This window comes from Empidonax traillii, unplaced genomic scaffold, assembly GCF_003031625.1.
Source record: "Empidonax traillii isolate 1590-97213 ecotype Southwest subspecies unplaced genomic scaffold, ASM303162v1 scaffold132:size1788729, whole genome shotgun sequence".
NCBI lineage: Eukaryota > Metazoa > Chordata > Aves > Passeriformes > Tyrannidae > Empidonax > Empidonax traillii.
Window position 1 is genome coordinate 1,048,281 of NW_020955325.1, and position 24,020 is coordinate 1,072,300.

At 41.9% G+C, this 24,020-nt stretch overlaps 1 protein-coding gene across 1 annotated transcript in view; it reads left to right on the forward strand.

The window, feature by feature from the left end:
• The window catches only part of NRXN3 (neurexin 3), a 744,047-nt gene that overhangs the window by 56,298 nt on the left and 663,729 nt on the right, over window positions 1-24,020 (forward strand). Inside the window, exon 2 of the mRNA XM_027883699.1 lies at window positions 385-1,650. Coding sequence (XP_027739500.1) covers window positions 942-1,650 — 709 coding nt within the window. The 5' untranslated portion in view covers window positions 385-941. The remainder of the gene's footprint in view (window positions 1-384; window positions 1,651-24,020) is intronic.

The window sequence follows — 24,020 nt, forward strand, 5'->3', positions numbered from 1 at the left end:
TCTTAAACTCTGAGGAACTCTGGTCTTTGCCCTGAGCATTTTCGTGGTAATTGTTACTGGGAAAGCTCCAGAACCATTTCTCAGTTAAGTCAATGAGATTGCATGCATCAACGGAGTTAAATAATGTGGTGTGTTTTTACATTGCTCAGCATTGTTATGTGTGCACATCACTTTGTGAGTTCTCTGTTTGGTCCTCTTAGTTTTGAGAACACAGATGTCCTTGCTGCTTTGGAGAACTGCATAGCCAATTGCAAGCGTGAAGAAGCATCTAGAGTATCAAGAAATGTAAATGAGTTATTGTACAAGATGTTAATAAGCTTCATGGTAAAGATATAGTGAGTAGTAGGACTAACTTTTCCCTTTCTTTTTCTCTTGATCCCACAGGTCCTGCAAGCTCCGTGAGTGCCAATCAGTGAATTATGGGCTGGGTATCCACCAGTGCACCATGAAGACTGACTTTATTTTTGCCCTCTTGAGGTTCACATGCTTTATGAATTCGCTCTCTCTTCTATCTCACTGCCACCACCGCCAATATTGTCATCACTTCTAGAAAACAAGAATTTTAGACTTGGACTTCGGCTCTCCCTTTCCTTACTCCTGGAACACCAGTGTCATCTTTGTGTTCTACTAAAACAAATCACTGTGGGTTATTTTGCCCTTCACAAAAGTGTACCATCTGGAGAAGTCTTTTCAAATACCTTGCACTTCTGAGATAAAAGTGTCTGGATCCTTAAAGATAATTGAGATCTTTCCCTGCAGAGGAGACATTTCCTCTTGGTCACGTGAACTTGCTATCTCACTTTCCACTTGCTCTCCCACTCTGTCACTCCTTCTACTCTCTTCCTCTTCCCTTTGGATTTAACGCTTGGTGTTGACTGCTGGGGTTCTCCTCCCAGTAGTGTGGCTTCTGTTTTTCTCCTAGGGAAGAGCAGGTTGAAACAATGGGCTTCACTCTGCATTCTGTCTACTTCACCTTGAAGGTGAGTTTGCTGCTGGGCTCCTTGCTGGGTCTCTGTTTGGGTCTGGAGTTCATGGGCATCCCCAACCAGTGGGCCCGCTACCTCCGCTGGGATGCCAGCACTAGGAGCGAACTCAGCTTCCAGTTCAAGACCAACGTCTCTGCTGGGCTGCTTCTCTATTTTGATGATGGTGGTGTCTGTGACTTCCTCTGTCTGTCCCTTGTTGATGGGCGCATCCAACTCCAGTTCAGTGTGGACTGTGCAGAGACAACAGTTATCACAGACAAGCAGGTAAATGATAGCAACTGGCACTTCCTGATGGTCAGCCGCAATCGCCTTCGGACAGTGCTAGTGCTGGATGGTGAGGCCAAGCCGGGTGAGGTGCGTCCGCAACGCCAGTATATGAATATCGTCAGTGATCTTTTTGTTGGTGGAGTCCCACTGGACATCCGTCCTGCTGCCTTGACTCTTGATGGTGTTCTGAGTGAGCCTCCATTTCAAGGATTTATCCTGGATCTGAAATACGGCAACTCTGAGCCACAGCTCCTGGGTAGTCAAGGGGTCCGACTGGAAATGGAAGGACTTTGCTCAGAAAACCCCTGTGAAAATGGTGGCACTTGCTTCCTTCTGGATGGCGAACCACACTGTGACTGCTCAGCCACTGGATATGCTGGCAAGCTGTGTTCTGAAGGTAAGAGAATACTTCTGTGCTTTCCATTGACCTTTACATAATCCAAAGAGTTAATTTGTTATTTAGCAGGGCTGTGACGGAGTTCTTATTCCTACTGGTGGTTATCAGAGGAATTAAAGTTCCACCCTTCCTATTCCAGCTGGAAGTAATGAAATGGGAGTAGATAGCATGAACAATTGCAAGAAGCACCTTTCTGAAAAGATGCTGCATTTGTAGCATGGACACGTTGTCATCGTCATCATTCATTTCGTCAGCAATTTCCTACGAAGGGTAGAGAACATAAACTGGTAAATACAGACGTACCCTAGGTTAGTGTTGGTAAAAGCAATGGCTATTCCACTACCCTGTGTCCCTGAAAACTGAGTGAAGTGTCAGCAAACAGGAGCCATGTATATATGGCTAACATAACTGATTGGCAGGACATTGCATACCTTATTTGATGTTGGCTGTTGCTAGTCTGTGGAAGCCCTGTGCTTCCCTTGAATTGCTTGCATACTAATTGCTGAATGGCACCTTGATTGTTTTAGCATCCTTGATTAAATTGCTTAAATTGGTTTTTAAATTGATCTTAGTGTTGCAAAGAGAAGAGGAATTTGCATGTTTCTACATTGTTTCTACTCTCTTTTAGAATTTGAGTCTGAAAGTTTTAAGTCATGCAAACCCCATGCTGAATTGTATTTCAGGGGTTTTCCCTTGGTCTTTAGCAGTGTGATGGTAATTAACTCTGTATGTGCAGGAGGCTTAAGTAAGTCAACTCGAAATCCCAGTGGGAGTTTGAGTATCTCATCAGACCATTTTTTTGTGACATTTGGCTTTAAACACAAGAGTTTGAGCTTAAGCCAAAGATTAAACCTGGACAAGAAGTGTCCAATCTCAAGGGAAAAAAAACCAAGCTAAATTTTGTCAAAATGGAAATACTTGCAATAGTATATTTTCACAACTAGCATTTGTTCACTTATTTTGGCAATGAAACTAGAATAACTGGAGTTTAGTATCTAGAATGTGAGAAGTGCTGAAAATAGTCCTTATACTCTTGATATCTAAACAAAAAGCCCTACAGCTTACGTTTACAGTATATATGGAGAAGCAAATATTTTTCTATAGGAAGGGAAGGTTTGAAAAATAAACATAGCATCCATATGTGCATTCGTTTTAAGGTGATTTTAATGATAACAGAAAATTTGTTTTATATCCAAACAGCACGGTAACAGTACATGACCATTAGACAGTAGTTGTGAGCCTGTGAAGTCCTGAACACCAAAATTTTGGCCATTTGTTCTGAACTGATCAAGTCCAAACTAATAATGAGCCAGAACTATTTTCTGTGCTTGAACCATGAGTTACGTGGGGCTGGAGAGACTGCTGGGTGTGACTGGGCAGTTCAGGAGCTGGGCCCCCCCAGGCCTGATCCTCATGTCTAAATGCCAGTTATGGTGATGGAAGATTGCAAGAGCAACACAGGCATGTGGACCCTGAAACATAAAATTGTAAGGCTCTTTCGAGTGGTGGGCTATTGGATCCAGACTCCACCAGAACTGCTCAAGACATCAACTGCGTACGGTTTTCAGTGAACATCTTGAGAAAAGACTGTAAGTGAGCAGGAATTCCATGTACCTGTGGGGCAATTGTGGGAGCTCTAACCAAGGCTCAGGTGGTGAAGTTCCTGCACTTCCTGGGTGGGTGGAGCAATCTGAAATCCATCTTCTAATGATTCCAGGGATATTTCAGTTTTAGACACCATGCATCAAGCAGTGCTATTGTTACCTTTTGAAGCCGTGAGTCACCATTGCTGTTTGTTTCCTATAGTGATTCATCAGTTTCCAGCCGAACCTTCTATTAAGGGTGAGCAAAGAAGTTTGTCACGATGTGCCTTCTTAGGTAAACATTTTTAACTTACTGTTAGTTGGTGTCTGTTCACTCTCAGAGAAGATGATCGTGGACAACTTTTGCAATGGATCAAATGCAGAGATTTCCACAGTTTTGTCGTGTATTTCTAAATCGTGTCTATTTGGTTTACATTAGAATTTTATAATCAACCTTCTTTTATGACTCCTTTATGCTGTAGCAGTGGTGATTTCTGTGTATTAAATGCTGTCGCTGAGAAATGTTACAATGTGCAGATTGTGAGAGGGGGAAAAACAAAAGAAAAGCTGTTTAGTGAGTGGAAACAAGCAGACAAAGAAAAGTGGCAAGAAAACAAAGCAGGAACCAAATTAAGTTTAGGTACCTTTTTATATGACTTTGAAAAATATAGCAAACTCCAAAGATGATGTCTTTCAATTCTGTGAGTGTGGCAGAACCTCCACTGATAAACAGTAGGATGTGGCAGGAATGGCACAATTGGATACAGGCTCTTCCTGACTGTGGCTGGATTGGCCATTAAACAACTCATATTTTCTTTGTTTGCTCCCCCCCAAGAAGTTGAAATGTTTGTTGTCAGAACTGTTCACTTTTGTTTTGTTTCCTTATCCTGCCTTTAGATGTTTGCAGAAGTAACATGGTTATTTTATTCCCAGTCTCATTTTTGAAAAAGACGTGCTCTTTCAACCGGATATCAACAACTCCCTTTTTGGAGGGATCCTGAACTCCATTACAGTATTGACTAGTCTGTAGTCTGTGTGCGTATTTTCATTTTGTCACCAGAGCTGGCTCTTTTAGTGGGAACTGATGGGATCTGATCAATAACAAGTTCTGTTTGAACAGCTAAATGTAATATGTACTTTTTAAATAATGAGTTCTCTTGACAGTGTCCAGGCCATTACTTGGCTATTGACTGATACACATGCCTGCAGATGGTAAAACCACAGCAATTTTATTTATTCTGTAGCCAGAGACAGATTTTAGAGAGTGGATAGAGAGTGGAACCTGCTGATTCTCTAGAGTGATGGAATGAAGCTCCACTTACAGTATTAGGGGCTACTGTAAGTCCAAGTGCAGTTCCAGTTATAGTGAATGCCAACAGAGAACAACCACTCCATACTGAGACAAGACTAGGAATCCTGTCCGTAATGTGCCCCCTGTGTGCAGAAAAGATTTTGGCACTTCATATGCATCTGGAATTAGCAGGATTGTGTCTGTCATGGCAGCCACATGCCCAGATGGGTAGCTGAGCAGGTCCGATTTCTGTGTCTGAGTTTATACAGTGGGAGTGCAAATGGCGTGCACACCTTGTAAGGGTTTGCTGTTTTGAATAAAATGTGGGACTATTTTTATTGCAGTTGGAGTAAACTGGTTCATTGAATCTGAGAGCTCTGTAGGGTACAAAGGATGGCTGATTTGAGTAGCAATTAGTTTGTATGTTTCTGGGCAATGGTGGCATTAGACATGAAAGCTGAACTGAGAGACATCTTCTCCTTTAATAAACCTCATCAATCTCTGTGGGATCAGGCTGCTGCCAAGAGAATGATGTTCCTGAGAAGAGAATTTGAGCAGCAGAGATACATTCATATTGCTTGAAAAAAACCCCAACAAAACCTTCCCCATCCAAATTTTGCAAACTGAGCTGCTGTAGAAGCCAGATGAGCATGTTGCTATCTGCTCATTCAGGATCATGCTGTCAGTCTGCAAGAAATTTTCTCTTCCTCCAGTACTGCTGTATTTTGGCCCAAGACTTCACCCCTCTTCCAAGACTCCTTCTGGACTTTGTGAGGACAGGTGAACGGAAGATGTGCTTCGAAATGACACTAACTGCTTGTAGTTGCAGAACCAAGACGTTGATGTGATCACCAACTTCACAAAGCACCATGCTGAAGCCTTTGTCTTGCCTGCAGGGGCTGTTTCTAAACGAAGCCTGAATAGGGGCTTGATTGCACCTCTTCCCTTGATTACAGAGCAAGATTTCCTGGGGATGCTGCCTGCTGAATGACAGAGGAGCCCGTTGCTCTGTAATTATCACACTTTTAACTGCAGCGGGAACAGATTTTTCTGTAGTTCCTCAGCTTTGCTTCAAGTGACAAGTTACTGCAGGATTTATCCTCCTCCTGCCCCTTTCCAGCAGCCCAGTCTTGGCTGTATCTGAAGGGACTGCTTAGTCTCACAGTCACTGTATCTTCCTTCCAGCCACCCTAATCTTTGCAATACAAGGGGCTAGTTTGGCACTTTGCCATGAGCCTGATAGTTGCACTTAATTTGCATATACATTTACATACATTTTGTAATCAGAAACAAACGAACATGACCATAATATTTGCTTCCACTTGCATATTCCTTGATAGATGAATATAAATTGTTTTTTGTTGAATTCACTAACAATAAACAGTTGTAGGCCCTTCGTTTGTCTTGTGCTCTGCTATTGTAGAGGACAGCAGACAGTTCTAGGACACTTTACCTCTTTGGAGGCACCCAGATCTTCACTCACCAGTGCAAAACTCTAGAATTGATGGTCTCCAAGGTCTGTGGAGTAAATATTGCAAGGGGAAAATATGCTGTTTTATGTCACTTCTCAAGTCACAGCACTGGCCATTGGGCAGAAAGCTGGTAAGAACTCTGCTCATGACTTAATTTTGCAATAATTTGTTTTTCCCCGTCTCTTTCTCTTGCTCATTCTTCCTGCTTTCTTTTGATCATTTTTAAAATTATAATCTTTTTCCCAGTCTGGTTGTTAAATTTTTTTATGTATTGCCAGATGAGCACCAGAGAAAGATGATATGTTAAGATATTAATTGATGTTTTGAAGTACTTTGAAACTCCAAGCACCATTTGTTATTCTTAATGATAAATATTCAAACTGAGCAGCAGCCAAAGAATTCAAATTTATTTCCTACATACCCTTTCACAGAAGATGCCTAGGACCTATGTCCCCTCACATAAGCACAGACTGCCTGCAACTCCAGAGCTAGCTGGATTTGTTTCATGGTCTCTCCTGCTTTCAATGCAGGGGAGCAGCAGGGAGATTACAGGACCCTACGTGGTGAGTGCCATTGATTCAAATAGTCTATCTGCAATACATGCTGACAACTATATTCTTCTTGTTTCACTCTCCTGTATTATAGATGACCATGAGGCTACAATCCTTTTCTGCTTCACTGCAGATCAGCTGCAGACCTCAGGCAAGAAAGAAGTTAAAGCTCTCAGTTAGGCAAGGCTTGGACATCTCTGATAAAATGAAGTAGGTGGTGGTTGGGTACAAAGGAGATTACTATTTGATGTGAGGTGGAACTGTTAAAGAGTGAGAATAATTTGTGGACCAGGAGAGAGTAGAACTCAGGGAAAAAAAGAAACAGGATCAAAATGTTACTTTATAAATAGTAAGCCATAGCTCATACAGACTGTTTACATAAGCTGTTCTGTATTGGTTATACCTGCCTGATAGTATAAGAGAACAGTTCTTAACTATTGCAAAGAGTAGGTTTGAATGGACTGAGCAAGGAGGACTAAAGCTATCTGGAATCTGGAGACCAGTTTTCTCTGTCAGCCCATAGACCAGCCTGCTGTCCCATAGACCAGACTTTGTCTCATAGAGTGCACAGTTAGGAATTAAACTGGAATTTTTGGGCATGGCTAAAGAAAGATTGAAATTACAGTAAACAGTAATAATTATGAAATTAACAGAGTCAGAAATTTCTCTTTTGGACTTACGATTCAGAAGAAAGGTTTATTTTCTTTTGGTTTTGCCCCAAAGAAAAGTGTGTGGGGGGAGAGTTGATTTATTATTACTGTACAGGCTTCTGCTGAGCTAGGCAACTTGTCATAGAGGTCAATCAGCAGTAAATATAGCCCCAAGCAAGACAGCACATGCTATAGCTGTTGCTTTCATCCTTATTTCAGTATGGAGGTGTGCAGGGCATTTGCCAGAGGGTAATTTTTGTTATGTTTTGCTGGAAAATGGAGGGCAGTAATCCTCCCAAATACCTTTAGGATGCTGGAAATGCGCCACAGGGCTCCAGGAAAAGAATCGGAGGAGAAGCACATCTGACCAGCACACTCTGTCACTACTAAGAGAAGACTCTGCACGTCGATCTCAGCAATGAGTGTTTCCTGGTGCAGGAAAAGGTGGTAATCCATGTGATGAAATGGTAGAATGGCCACCTGTCCTGGGCCAACTTCTGATTTCCCTTTACCTCTTGTTTCATTGCTGACTCACTTTTAACTTGATGGACAGGAAACCTTCTTTCTCTCTCTGTTAAAAGCAAGGCAACTGCCATGTTATTGCTGTCTGGAGACAGCAGTGTGGCTTCTGGGTGTGTGTGTACCTCTCCCACAATCCTTCATTGCAGACAAGCTCACTGCCATTGTATACCTAGCCTGCAGGCCAAAGCATTTGCCCTTCTTCCATCTGTGAACAGGTCCAGGAGCTGGCAACTGGGTGCAAAACAGCCCAAGGGCTGAGAGAAGTAGATGTGAGGAGGGAGAGAGGACTGTGGATGTCACATTCTACGTGATGCAGAACTGGTTTGTATTTCAATGTGTTTTCTCTGAAATGCGACTGGGATCTGAGTACACTATATTCGTATTCTGTGTTGCTGGCACCATTGCCAGTTACGCTGTGTCAGCTCTCCAGGCCCTGTCTGCATGTACACTTGTTCACCTCATTATTCTGTAGAGACCGAAGTATACCGTGTAAAGAAAGTGGTGCGGGGCAGCAGAACTTGAATGGTCTGGTCGTAAGAGTGTTAGCACCTAAGAGGCTAATTTCCATTTCTGCCACAGGCTTTCTGTGTCCCCAGAGTGATTTACTGGCAGACTGAAGGACTCAAGACTGAATCAATTGACCTTTCTTTGCAGGGGATATGTACCTGGTTACCCTCTGTGTCTCAGTTTCCATATCTGAAATATGTAGCCAGTGGGGCTTCCTGTACCTCCAGGTATTAAGAATCCCATATGCTTCTGTATGACAGTGATAGAGACATATAAATATCTTAGCATGACAAGCAAATGATTGTCATTCATGAACACCCAGTAGGATGACATGGTTTGATTGCCGGATTTTTAGCTTGGCTTGCAGTTAGAAATTAAGGTGGATTTCCTTGTTAAGTGTCCATCTTTGAGGAGCACTCATCTTTCCTTTCAACAGAAATCTCCCAGTTTCCTGCTGCTGTGTGCAGTGTCATGCTATGAGTATTCAGACCCTTCCCAGGCCAGGCTGCAGTTGTGCTGGTAAAGACAGAGGCCGAGCAGCAGCATAGCCTCCTCCCTGTCGGTGACACGGAGCAGATGCTGCACTGCAGGGTGCTGATGAGAGCAATGGGAAAAAGAGAGATTTTGATTTTTTTTTTTCCCCCCGGTATCTGACCCGTGTACTCCATTGACTTCCCCCAAGTGTCCTCTACCATGAACCACAAATGCTGATCAGATGCTTTTCCTTGTATGGTGACCCACCTCTGCCTACCTGTCTGCACTGGCACTCTCCCTGCTGTGGCTGCTCATTTCAGCCTGACGCTTTCACCCTCCGTGCTCGAGACTCGCCTTGACCTTGTGCTGTCAGGAGGAGCAAAGAGAGCTTAAAGGGTACCCGAGCAGAATGGCAGAGATTGCACTTCCTCTGTTCCTGTATGAATCATTGCATAAAAAGCAAGACAGCAGAGAAGAAAGCCCATTGGATTTTTTCTGTTTGGTTAACGCTAAACTGGCAAGCGTTTTGTGGTTGCAGTGTGCTGAAAGGGTGGGTAAAAATCTTTTCTTTTCCTCCACTCTCATCAAAGCAACTCTAACTACTTATTAGATACAGCAAGGTGTATTTGTATCTGGCCTGCAGTTTGCAATGTAGACCATGGAGGAAAGGGATACTTCACTTTTGGGATTTTGCTGTGGGGTGTGATCTTCCTCCTCTTAGTCATGCAAACCTGAGTGGATATAATGGACTGGGTTTGGCTCTGAATATTTGGCAAGAGACCTTTATCAGAAAGGAAGAAGCAGCTCCTTGGTAGATGTAGAAATTTGAGCTGTACGTTAAAACCAGGCTTCAATCTCTAATGCTGCTGTCAAGCCCCATACCTTGCTGGGCTGCTGCATTTATTCAGAAGCCTTTCTTGGACTCTGTAATCTCTTGGGTGGATTTTCATTTCTTTGTGGTTTGTTGCCTTAGTACTTGAGAAAAATGACACTGTCTGAGTTTTCTAGACCTCTGGTGTGTCCCTGCAGGCATGCTTTTGATTTTCTGGTCTTTCCTGCTGCTTCCATCTTGCAAGCCTGGCTTTCAGGGTCGAAGTGCCTCTCAGTACCTTTCTCTTCAAGGTAATATGGAAGAAATCCTTGGAACTAAAGGCATGTTGGTCCACTGAGGCTGGTCAGAAATAACGGTTGAGGCAGAGATGGCTAGCAGTAAAGAGAGTGGCTTGCATTGTGACTCGCAAATTTCATAATTCAGTGGTGTTTGCAGCTAAATTCCTTAAACTCCTTTCTATATGTGGCTGAAATTGCTTATATTCTCCAGAGATTGTTTTTAAATAGGGAAAAAGTGTGTGGAATAATTCCTTAATAAATTACTGTTAAAAAAAATCATGGAAAAAAGAAAAAGGTGAGTTAAATGAAGAAGAGAGGGAATTAAATTGCTTTTCTAGGACCACTTAAAAGAAAAAGCTGGGAAAGTATTTAGAATTTCTGTGTTTTTATTTCTGTCTTTTGCCTTTTTCTCTGTGGCTTCTGTGAGACCTGCTGTGGGACTTGGTTTGGTAGGAGGCAGGGGGCTGTGCAAATGGACCAGCCTGCATGATGCCAACCAGACCTCTGGTGTAATTGGAGATCTGTGCAGGTCCTTGTAATTCACATAGCTTTGACTTTTAAGGAAGATAACAGGAGACTGATGAGCATAAAAAATTATGGATTAATATATTGCCATTATGAAGCAGTAGCATTGTTATATCTACCAGAGCTAGAAGTACATTTATATGAGTGTCAAAGATGAGGTGCAACTCATACAGGCATATCTAGCTGAAAATTTGACAGATTAGGTATTGGTAGCTATGTGATCCAGCAGCTTAGAAGGTAGTCATATGATGATATTGTTAAGACTGTAAGTTTATTATTGTGTAGAGGACCCTCTGAGTAAACATTGGAAGCTACAGGAAATGGCAAAATCCTCCTTCTCCAGAGTTCCTCTAATGGACCTTGTGTTTCTGGAGAGCTGATTTTTTTTTTCTTCACTGAAAAAAAAAATAAAATGGGGCTCCAAACTGAAATTTAGCTTGCTGGCTGTCTTCTCCTAAATTCTCTGTTTTCCTTCATTGCTTAAACTGAAACACTCAGCTGTGTCTCAACTTGCATCTACAACAAATTCCAAAGCTTGCTGATTTTGAACAGATAGGAGACCTATATACCTATATACAATATCTCTACTTTGTATCTTACACAGAAATGTGTCTGTAAGGCAGTCTGGTGTTTTCCTGTCTGTCTTGTGGCATGTTTGAAAAAAAGATGTGTGGTTACATTTTGACCAGCTAAGACACATCAGAATCAGACAGATTGGAAATGTTTTACTTGTGAGAAATAGTGGTTTCATTCAGATCAAAATATTTAGAAAAAAAATACTGATTTGGTTGACAATCTGCAGAAAAAGTGATGTATTTTTATTTTGTAGAATTTCTGAATTCTGACTTTGTTTAAAATGTAATCTATATCTATTGCATATATAATTATAGCTTATTTTATAACTTACTATTCCTAAAATGGACCTACTCCTCATGAACTGCGGTACATCACAAAAATGTTAAAGTGTTTTAAGGAAGGGGTATATATTCCCACACAGACCAAATGGCACTGGACTCAGATCCACCGTGCTCCTACTGTGGGAGCTGTTAGGTTCAGAAGTGGAGGCAACAGGAGACCTAAGCATGGGTTAAACTTGACCAGAGAGGAGAACAGTTTTCTGGCTTGAAGACACAAGTGAAGCCTGGAGCACAGGTAGGGTGATGACCAGGATGGTACCCTTTGAAACAGCCCAGGAGAGGAGAGTGGTGTGCAGCACTGTTATCATATCAGTTCATGGGAAGTGACAGATCTATAGCTACTGCTGTTTGTCAAGAGCTCCACTAAAGGAAAGGTCCAAGGACTAATTGGAGTGGACTGGACTTGAATGAGCTCTTCCCAATTTGCCTTCTCAGGTGTGCCAGTATCACTGAACAGTGCAGTCTCTCAGCAGTGACAGTGAAGGCAGCAAGGCTGAGTATATTAATGAAGAACCACAGCTGCTGATTTGAGAGGCTAGTGTTGTCAGCAGTTTGGTCTTTAGCTTTTTAGTGTGTTGGATAGAACCTAAGTAGTTTACAGTGTTGCTGGACCTAAGGACCCATCAGCAGGCATTCCCAAGGATGAGAGTAACAAATACCTCTCTGTACAAGAAATGCTCTTTGAAATGCACCCAGCCCAAGCTGAGATTTGGGCTGGGTGAACAAGGCTCAGCCTGTGAAAATCACTTGGGATCTGCACTGGTATGGCATGACAGCCATTCTTGAGCTCTGGGATGTTTTCCTTGCCATTGCTAGTGTGGGGACTCCTAGTTTGCCTGAGGCAAAAGATAGCTGAACCAAAGTACTAAGTAACAGATCCTCTATCTCTGGAGAACAATTGGCTGTGATTTCAGACCTCATTTGTCAGTGGTGCTTAATTATAGCTCTGCTACCACTTACAGTGGAGGTCACTGCTGTATTGTAGGTCTGTTTAATGCTCCCTCTGGTCTTAAAAATCTATGAATCTATATCCCACTATTTTAGGGCATTTGTAACAGTCTCCACTAGTTTTCTTCCAGAGCTGAAATTGCTTAAGTTTCCTCTTGGTTATTTAACAAAATGTTGTTGTTGTAGTGCTGACTAAAACAATTTAAGTCCCTTTTCAGGTCTGGGAGTGAAACAAAATGTAGGTTACATCTGGGTTAGTGTATGCCCTTACAGTTGTCCAGCTGTTTTCTCCTTGTGCACGGCTCTGCTGCAGTGTTGCTGTGTGAACTATTTGAACTTGCATATACAGACGTGCCAGGGATGAGCTGTTCTGTAGTAACTATATCAGATGTACAGATCATTGCATAAAATGTTTTCTTGCACATCTGGTCCCACAAGTAGTATTCAACTTAAAATTAACCTCATACACGAAGTTCTCTGTAGTCAGGCAAAGCTTTCATTCATACTGATGGAAGCTGTGCGTAACTAAGAACTAAACCCAAATGTACTTAGGTTTGTTGATCTTGTCAGTTAAAAAAATTATTTTTAAGTTGTATTTTGAAAAGCGATTCGGGCACCTTGGAGCCTCATGACTGGTCTGGAATTCAAAATAGTAGCTTTGATAATTTTACCTTCATATTGTATTTATTTCAGTCCTTTTCCACCTCTAAAAATTTGGCAAAAGGAGCACATTCCTCTATGAGATTCTTACCTGTGTTTGCGTTTAATAATTTTGATTTTAATGATCTGATACTGAACTAAACTCAAGACCATTCAAATGTTTTTCTTTTAAAACTGAGTGAAAGAAGAAAATGAATGACCAAAATCCTGCCTAAATGGGATGTTAAAGTTCTGAATTTCAGAATTAAATGGTAGTACCTGCTACAATCAAAATGCCACATGGCAGCATGCTTCAGGCATCCCGCACTTGAATTGTGTGCAAGGCAGGAAAACAAAAGAGCTAAAATGCTGTCAGGTTAATAATAAATTGTGCATACATGTGGCACATTTCATCAGAGTATTCGTAAGCATCTCACAACTACTGATAAATCAGTCAGCCTTCACATCGCTCTACTGCGTTGTGAAATGCATGTTATCTCCATTTTACTGATCGCAAAACTGAGAGGCAAGCAGAATGTGAATTATTGAAGGGTTTCAAGTCAGAAGCTGCCTGAGGTGGAATTGGAATCCAGAATGCTAAATCCTAAGTATTAAACAATACAGTAATTTATCTGGTTTTATCCAAGTGTGGTGGAAAAGCCACAAAATGCCATGAATTACACTGAATGTGAAGCTTTGGATTTTAGGGATTCTTGTAAAAATTTCAATTGATAGAATTCCAAAGAAATGTACATTTTTATTTTTTCTGGTGGAATGAATTGTCCATATCCAAGAAGTTCTGCCCTTTAGGGCTGTTGTCACATAAATTTGTCACTGAAAAAATCTTGAAATAGCTTGTTCCCTACTTCTTGCCAGTATGCTGCCCTACTTGGGCTATGCTTTATGGATTCCCTTGTTTAGTGTTGTTTTATAGTTAGTAATGAGGAAAAGTAGACTTGTAGCAATAAAAGTTTTAGCTGCTTTGTCCCATCTGTGGTTTATGTGCACTTTGATACAACTTTTCAAAACAGAATCTGGTTCCTTTAAATGTTTCCAGTAGAGAAAGGTTTATAATTTCTCCTAAAGTATCAAAATGAAACACTAATTTCAAATATTTGAATACTTTGCTGAGCATCCCGTTGGATGGAAGGTGAGTAGAGAAAGTGTACTATGGTCTTACATTTCCTCTCCCTTCTGAATTTCTGCACACCAGCAAAGGTAATGCTCTCATGTAAGTTTCTCATCCTGTCCAGCTTTCATTGTCAATAAGACAGTGTGTTTTACTGGAAACTTTTCTCCAGAGTGGAGTGGCTCCAACAAACCACTGAAGGCAGGATTCTTTTGTGCTAGACTTCCAGCTGAGGGATAGAACTGACTGTATAGAAGATATTTCATATGTGAAGGAAATAGAAGAGTTTTCAATTTGTCTATTTTTGTTTGGTTATTTTTGTAGAATCATTTAGTTGGAGAAGACCCCTATGATCACTGAGTCCAACCATTAACCTTCCACTAAGTGCTACATCTAAATATTTTTTAAATACCTCCGAGGGATGGTGACTCAACCACTTCCCTAGGCATCCTGGTCCCATGCTTGGCAACCCTTTCTATAAAGAAATTTTCCCTAATACCGACCTGAAGGTCCCTTGGCAGCTTGAAGCTATGCCCTCTCATCCTGTCTCTAGTTTCCTGGGAGAAGAGACCGACCCCCACCTGAGTACAACCTCCTTTCAGGTAGTTCTAAAGAGCGGTCAGGTCACACGTGAGCTACCTTTTCTCCAGGTTAAATAACCTCAGCTCCCTCAGCTGCTCCTCACAGAACTTACTCCTTAGACCCTTCACCAGTTCTGTTGCCCTTCTCTGGATGTGCTCCAACACTTCAATGTCTTTCCTGTCATGAGGGGCCCAAAAGTGCACACAGTACTTGTGGTGTGGACTCACCAGAGCCAGGTACAGGGGGAAAACCACTGCTCTCGTCCTGCTGGTCAAACTATTGCTGATACAGACCAGGATGTCACTGGCCTTCTGGGCCACCTGGGCACACTGCTGGCTCATGCTGAGTGGCTGTCTACCAGCATCCCCAGGTCCTTTTCTGTTGTGCAGCTTTCCAGCCACTCTTCCCCAAGCCTGTAGCACTGCATGGGGTTATTGTGACTCAGGTGCTGGACTCAGCACTTGGCCTTGTTGAACCTCATGACAGTGGCCTCAGTGCATCAATTCAGCCTGTCCAGATCCCACTGTAGAGCCTTCCTGCCCTCCAGCAGGTCAACATTCCACTCACCTTGCTGTCATTCACAAACTGACTGAGGGTGCCCTTGATCCCCTTGTCCATATCATCAACAGATATATTAAATAGAACTGGCTGCAATACTGAGAACTGTCCACCAGCTGGATGCAAATCCATTCACTACCACTCTTGAGGCCTGACCATCCAGACAGGTTTTTACCCAGCAATGGGTACACCTGTCCAAGCCATGAGCAGAGAGAAGATCACATGGAAAATGGATTCCTGAAAAGGCCTGTTCTTTTTTTATCTTTGCTCTCTTTGAACAACTTAATAAAACCCCAAACAACATTTTAGAAAAGTCTTTCTTTTGTGTTCGTTCCCCAAAAATCTCTCCTTTAGACACTAAAAAAGGTTCCAGAGTGTCCCATTTTTAATGTTACACTTGAAAACAAATTTGCCTGGCAAAGAACAGTTACCCAAGTGAGCAGAAAGTTCAGTGTGGAATGAAGATGGTGGCAGATGGGGCATGATGACCATGTGCTTATGCTGGAAACAATAACATAATGGGAAGACATGAATAGAGGCTCTTTAACCTAAAGGTGCTCTCTGATTTTCTGTGTAATTGTAATATACTGCATTTAACATGCTGTCCTCCAGCAGATACTGCATAGCATACAGGATTCAAATAGAACTCATCCGCTAAGGGGGAACTAACAGTTCTGACCTGGCATTTATTACAAAAGCTGTTTAAAATAAATTATTAGAATTATTTAAGTGCAGGGTACAACAGAATTTCATTGTTGGTGCTGTGAAGAAGCACATCACTGGAATTCCTTTATGTCTGTAATAAATGTCATCATCAGAACTAGGCCAGAAGGAAGCAGATCTAAACTAACAGGCAATCCCAAGATCAGGAGTGACATTTGTTGGTAGCGCTGTCAAAGTGGATCCCAAGATACTCACAGAAAAGCGAGTGGCCAGTCCAGACTGAGATATATTTGTAGAGCTATTAGCTCCATGATAGATGATTGGAGAGTGGTCCACAGACCTGTAACTGTGTGGATATTTTCCTTAAATCATTCTGGCAGACTTTCAGAAGCCAAATCACATCTAAACATCAACACTCCAGCTGTTCCTTTCTTGGAGCAGAACCATGAGTTGATTTTTGTAGCTGCTTATGGTTCTGCTGCTTTTTAATGCTTTTCCTCCAGCCTAATTGTCCCACCCAGGCTTTAACCTGACTCTCTTTGGCTTATCACTCTACTGGGAGAAGGAAGGAAGCAGATAGTGCTCTGACTTCGGCATTGACCCTCATTCCTCTTGCCCCCAACCCTGAAGTGGTATATGGAGGAGGCTGATTTCAGGGAGGGAAGGTGAAGTGAGAGAGATGAGAGATAATGTGAGGAGAAAGCAGAACTGTCAAGATGATCATGGCTAACAGGAGAAGAGCCTCCTGGTTGTGACTGGCCAGCCCAGCTTTTGCATACTGGCATTAGAAGGCAAAGCTGTCTTTCTGAGGCAAAGCTGTAGGAGTCTGGGGGTTGGGCTTTGCAAATGGAGAAAAAACAAGTGAGTCAGCAAGGGAGAACCCAGTCATGCTAGGTGTTTGTGGTGGGAAGGCTGTCCAAGCATGGAAAACTGATCAGCCTTTCAGGCACTCAGTTGGAATGTAAAGCTGTACTGCCATATTTGCATCTCAGTATTTGTCTTCAGGTAAATGAAATGTTCACATCATAGAGGATCTCCTCCATCAGCATCTGCTTTGAGGGTTTGAAATCTCCCTCCCCTTGATGTTTGATTCCCTTGCTGGAATTAGCCACCTGATACTAAAGAAGCACTTCTCACACCTTCCTAAGCCCTCATCAGATGTATTCCAAGAACCTTGACAGGTAAAAGAGCAATGCAATGATGCATGAATCTCCTTTTTTTTTTTTTTTTTTCCCTGCAACAGTCTTCTTTTTTCACATTCCTCTGCTCTTGGCTTTGGGGAGTGAAGCCTTCTGGGTCTTCATATGTCACTGTGGGTCCTATTGGGCCCACACATATATGAAATTAGGAGAGTTGTAGGAACTTTGCGTCTCCCTTTAATGGGATAATATAAAGATGTTGTGACCTTCTTTCTTTTCCCTCCAAGCCTTATGGCAGAGAACTAGATAGTGGAACATGGCTAACACAGTCAAACTAAACTAGTTTCTGAGAAAATACTCATCTCTCTTATCACCTAGACCATTGCTATGAATTGTTCCTGTCTGTCTGAATGAACTCCTCCTGAATGCTCTGGGATTCAAAGCCCTGCCAGCATTAAGTGCTCTGTATTTTCCAAGATTAATCACTGTATGGGATGGATACAACAGGCATCTCTTCTGAGTGTGGGAATCTCAGAAAGGAGCAGATGCCCAACAGTAATTCTCCATAAGAAAGTGTAAATTGCAAGGTATGAGGTAAAAGCTCCATCTGCTGGAACAGTCTTTGAAGGTCCTGTTGGAGACAAGCTCTGGCCTCCTGCTCCCAAATGAGGTGGTTTCATTCAATGCCTCCTGTAGCAGACAGGAAAGTGAAGACTGATGTGGAAACTATAGCAGATAGGAAACAGCCAGAGATGATGTCACTCATGGTGCTGACACAGCAACACCAAGGGTGTCATGATCATCACTGGTAGTGGAGCCAGGTCCTCTGTTTTCTAAGGTGATTGCAAAGGTCCTGCCTCAGACCTTGTCAGGAATAGCCTAAAATTGACCAGTATCCAGCAAACCAATGATAATCTGTATGCCATGAGACTGTGCACTGCTGAGTGATCTGGAGTCAGTAAGGAGGAGGCATGCATTACATTTGAGACAGTGTCTTTCCCTATGGGTATGGAGAAAGATTGTGAACAGTAAGATCTAGTGAGAAAGCACTACTAAGGCTCACAGTGTCTCACTTGAGACTGTATCTGTAATTCAGGACAGGACTGCAAGTTCTGAAATACCAGAAGGCCCAACTTTTCCTTTCTTGAGCTTTGCATTTTATCACTGAATTGCAGTGAATGCAGCTCTCAGATCAATAGATTTAACCTTCTTACCAACCTAAAATTTATTGAGATATTGGAGGATAAGTGTTGTCGTCTTCCCTGATAATACAGCCCACACACATTTTACACCTGTAAATTTGTTGTGGTGATTAGGAGCACTTTCAGAGTTTAGTGAATAAATCTTTGGAGACAGACTCATCCTCTTGTAAAATCATTATGGCCATAGCTATTTGACCAATTTAATCTTTTCTACCTTTTTTTCCCATTCTTTTTCAGGGTGTCACTCATAAGAAAGCTTGCCCCAGTAGAAGTGGGTGTTGCTTTCTTTTTCAGTCATACGAGAGACTACGTAGGAGTGAAGAAGTACCTTTTGCTCGTGCTCTATTATGCCAAATAATAAGAAAGGTCGTTTTCCTGTTCTGAGTCTGAATGAACCTAGCAGATGCATACCTACTGTCTTCTGTCTGAGGTAGACTAGCAGAGTGGGCCTTTATTCTCTGACATCACAGAGCTCAAGACTTGTCTGGAGTTCTTGCATACCATTACCCAGTCTGTAGGGCATACCTCAGAGTGATCCTGTTGACCTCAGTGTTCCTAAGACAAGACCTGTTTTTTAATTTTTTTAACCTTACTCTTCATGTTATTGTGGAGGGTTCATCAAGCATTCCACATTTGGAGCAGAAGAGCATTCTACTTCCCTCAGTAGATTCAAGCTACATCAGTTTCTCTTTCACCAATAACAAGCAATTAAGTTCATGGACATTATGACCAATGGGCAATATGCTCCTCTTGGATAGTTTCTTTTTCTTTAAAGGTTAAACTGTATTATGCTTGTAAGAAGGAATCAGTGCTTCTCAAATGGTGGTGTGCAGAGCTGATGCTATTTGTTAGATTTCACCTCTATCCTTCTGGAGAATGGCCAAGGTCCATATATTCTGTCTAGGCACCGTAAAGCAAGGGGATAGCATGTTTCTACCTCAACGCTTTATGGCTAATTCTTGAGAAAAAGAATGTTCCTTATTGCTCTTCCTGCAGTGACAATGGTCATGAGCATTCCAGGGCAATATCACTATAAGGTGCAGATATCCACTTGACCTACCTGAGGTGGTGAATGTTGGGCTCTCGGAAGGAGATGAAGCTGCAGTTATGTCCTGGAATACAAAGGACCGATCTGCATAGTGTTCTGCTTCTTTTACAGGGTTCTGTTGTGCCACTGCCAATAGGCAAGATGTCCATAAAATGTTACATGATATAAGGAGCCAGGAACATACACTCAATTGTTCTCTTACTGGGAAATGATCAGGATTTGGATGTAGTGTTAACCCTGTTGCTCTATGCCTCCAAACTGGCAAGCTTCTTCACAAGACTTTTGGTACCCAGCAACTGATGGCTGCTGAAAAAAGTCCTTACGAATGTTCTTCTGTACATTCTGTTAAAACAGAGATTTCATGACAGACTTGTTTACAGGGGAAGATACCATGTGCTCCATCTGCTTCTCTATACACTGCCCGTGCTAGGTTTCTACTGGCTTAATTTTTCAATTACTGGCTTAAGTTTTCTATTACTTGCACATATATACTACCTAATATCCAGGATTGGGTGATACTCTGATTTTCCTGATTACCTTTCACCAAATGACAGTATTTGGGTTGTCATACTTCTGACTGCCCCCCACCCATCCTTCTTCCATATTATGTGAATGCATATCCAGCTAGATCAGCTCTCTTTATATGAAGAAACTGTTTCACATATCCAGGCACACTTCACTAACTGTTGCATGGTCTTCCATCTTTGAAGACAGTAAAAACCTGGCTAATGAAAGTTCTGAGAAACTTGCTCTAGTTTGGCCCCAAGGGAGTTGGGAGGTCAGAATAGATGGTCGCAGAATGACCCTTCAGACCTCAATTACTTTGTGATTATGTGGTTCTGTGAACTCAGAAGCAGATGTTAGTGCCTGTTTCTGCAACATGCTGTGAGGTGGCAATGGAGAATAATATTTTTTTAAAAAATCTAGTTAAACATTATGTCTTTGAAAACACAGCTAGTTCGGGAATATTGTTCTTCAGCCACTCCTTGATGTAGCTGAAATATTTTTCTCCTACACTTCTGGAAGGCTACTGCTTTCCAGTCATTTCCAGAGATCCACACTGACATATTCTTGAAGAAGAGAGAACAGATATTACCCTTTTTGTAATAAGAGGACGTAGAAAAGATGTTACCATCCCTCTTCCAAATCCCTCAGCAATAGTGCTTATGTCCTTCACCAAAATCCAAAGATGAACTGCATCCCTGCTTCCTCATTGTTATTGTTTTGTTTCAGGGCTGTGTCTTTCCAGTGAAGGAAGTTGTTATTAGCTCTTTGAGTGTGGGACTGATTATTTACCTGGCAGTGAATGAGGCTCTGTAAATTGTAATCAGAATAAACGGAATGGCTTTCCCTGGTTCATGCTGCAGTTACAGACCCTCAAGTAAGAGGGACCTGTGTCTCTCTTTGACCTGATCAGACATGGAGGCACAAACACTCTGGAACAGCCAGAATCTGGAATATGCTAATATCTTCCTATTCTATGCTTTTCATGCATGAACACATAGAGCTGGATCCTGGCTGGTGAATAATAGTTTCTGGAGGAGAGGTATTGGCTTTTACTCATGTAACAAGCATCTGGTAGAAATTTTCAGCAAAGGAACTGCATTTAGAAATAAGAGACTAAATTGTGTTCTTTCTGTGCTAACGTCCAAATGAGCTATCAGTTAGTGCTAGTGTCTGATAGAGTGTTTGGCAGTCTTCTCAGTGGGAAGGGGCGGTTGTGCTTTCTCAGTTTATACAGTGCTTAACACATTTGTGTACTTTGGAAGCCAGTTATTATGATGCTGGATTTTCTGGATTCAGAAATCAGCCAGGAGATGAATTGAGTAGTCTACTCATCTGTTTTCACTTAGATCATGGAAAGACTGCTAACTGGGAATAACTTTGAATCTTTGTTGACATACAGTGGATTTGAACTGGTGGCTTGGAGGTGAAAAGCTTCATATTGTTAGCAGTTTCTTTTATATAACAGATCTGAGATAATGAGCATGGAAGCTATTTATTGCATGCACTCCTTTTCACAGACTTAAGAAAAAGTAGATATTTTAAAACACTGTTTTTAATACCAAAAAGACGTACACCTTTCTCCTATACCCTTGCTATCTGTTTTCTGTTTTTTCTGGGTATGAGCTTATGAGTATTATGTTAACAGATTAATTGAAAGAAAAAATGAACCAATTTTTTTTCTGCATGCAAGAGCCAGTAATTTTAGGGGCCTTATCCTCGTCCGTTCAATGAAGAGAGACATCTGCTGAATTCATTGGTATGAGGTCCTGTGATTATGCACTTGGGTCTGCATCTGCATGAATCCTGCTGGAGGTCTACATTTAGACAATCACACAAGAAAATTTAGTGTTTTGAAAGATGCAGAATGCAGCTGTTTCCCGTCATTATGTTTCACATTTTACTGAAGTCAGCAGTTACTCTTTTCCAAGCAGCGCCTTTCAACAACAAACAAGGCAAATGCTTCCAATAGAACCTCCTGATGACTTCTGTTTAATTTAAATATATATATTGCAGCAGCAAATACAGCAATAACATGGAATATAAAACCCACTAACACATACTCTAAAAATGATACATAAGTGTAGGAAGGAGAGGAAAAGAAGATGCATTTCTTCTGATCACTCATGATGTATTTAGGATAATTACTGTAAGTTGGAGGAGCATGCACTATATATTTTTATGTGTAATAGAGTTTTCACTTTTCAGGCACACTGGAACTCCATCCAAATTGGAATTTGAGTGAACAAATCAATAATTAGGTCATTCTTATAGCAAATCCAGAGGCATGCTAAGTGCATTATAGATACCAAGTAAATTTCAAGATGATGGTCTTTATTTTCACATCAGTAGACAATTCAGGGAGATGAGTGTTTAGAACAGGAGACTGTAAGTGGTTTCTTGGCCAAAGAGACCTCCTGAAGCACAAATCTTAGCACACCAGCTGGCTAACCAGCTAGCCTTTTCTGAGGAGTCTTCCCCTTAAAGATGGGGACCGGGTGGGTGAGAGAGGTGTAGTGGGCAGGGATTTTTCTGGACCTTAATAAGAAGGCTCAACAACAAATAGTGTAATAAGGTGTATTAAAAAGAAGAATACAGATGATAGTGAGGAAATCTTATGTCCTTCAGCAGTTGGGAACCCTGCTTTCATGCTCCATCAAATGGACCTTGGGTATCATCCACCTTGGATGGATTTTCCTCCTCCTTCCCATGCTGCAGTGCCTTTTATTTTGTGTAGCAAAGAGAATAATTTATTTTTTCCTGATGGGTTAGGGTGTTATTTCTGTCGTAGTGCCCACCAGCACACAGCACAGGCTGACACAGAGCACTCCAGCAGGTTCCCGTGTAGTGGCTGCTGCTGCTGCTGTATGGGCTTCTCAAGCCCCAAGAACAATGCTCAACAGAACAGACATTGTCTGGTGAAGATCACTAACTATTCAAATATGGTGTTTTGTGCAAAGTTCCCGATACAGAACTGAGTTCCAGATTAATCCAATCTGAATCCTATAATAAACCTAGAGTTGATTCTGTATTTGGTATAATAAGTGTTCAGAAAGAAAGCCGGAGTTTTATCCCCTTTTTTTTTTTTCATTAAGGGATTTATATACTCAGGAATCTTAGGGAGGTGTGTAACAATTATATAAGTTGGATTCAGTGGTGAAATACTAATAATTCTACTTAGACCTTCCAACAAAGAGATACCATGATAATGATGATACAATAACTGGGCTATTGGGTGGAGCCTGCTAGAGGTCCCTTTTAATGCAGAAGATGCCACCTCTCAATTTTTCTAGGACATCCCTGTACCTTGCAGATGGGTGTAATATGTCATTTGTGTCTGGGGATGCTGCGATGCAGCACAAAGAGTGTTGGCATATGGCACTAGTAAATGCCGAGTGTAACCAGAAAAAGGAGTGTTTCTTGCTCTCGAAGTCTGCAAGAGCTTCTTCTTCTTCAGAACTCAGGTGGTGGCCTCTGAGACCAGGGGTACAGGATGTCCTCTCTGCTGTGACCTGACACCCCCTCCTGCTGTGAGCAGGGAAGGGCTCAGATATCACAGAGCTCAGCCGGTGGCACAGCATGTTTCTTCCTGCCTCGTGTAAGATTGAGTTGGCAGCAGAAGTGAGGATGGGAAGTTTTCCTCTTTTAGCTTTGCCCCTTGTTCTGCAGCCTCTGACACTTTCTGGAGCAGGCTGGGCAGGAATAAGCAATGCTGACAATGAGAATCAAGTGGGTTTGGAGAAGGGACCCCCTTCTTCTCCCTCTACTCTTGCCTGACTAGGCTAGTCACAGCATTCTGTGACTCCATTTCCAATTCTTCAGATTGCTCTGAGGGGAATATTAATATCCTCTAATAACTCTGTCAGATGTGTCGAGGGATTTGTTTTATTAATTCTAAGACTGGGTACAGCAAATAGATTATAGCTTGGGCCATTTCATAGGCTTAACGAACCCTTTCTCTGCTTACTTATCATGTTTTTTACCCCAAATCTTCTTGTGTTAACTCCCTTTTCTGTTCTTTGTGTTACTATTTATTGAATATCTTCACTGCTGTATATGTCATAGGGAATATGCCCAAAGTTCATTTGCATCCATCATTTTTTGGATGATAAGAGAGGAATGGAGGCAGCACAATTTGCAGTGGATTTTGCCGTAGTAAATGCCTTTGATAGCTGTCATGGTGATGTTCTGGCAACAAGACAAAGCTGAAAATGCTCAACATGTGTGCAGGTTCTTCCTCAACAGGAAGAAAGGTACTTTTTCTATGGGTTTCCAGTCTCTGTGTCAGCTTTGCAAGTGATGCAGACAAAGGTGAAACACCATAGACCTGTTGTCAGTACTCTGAGCAGATTGCAG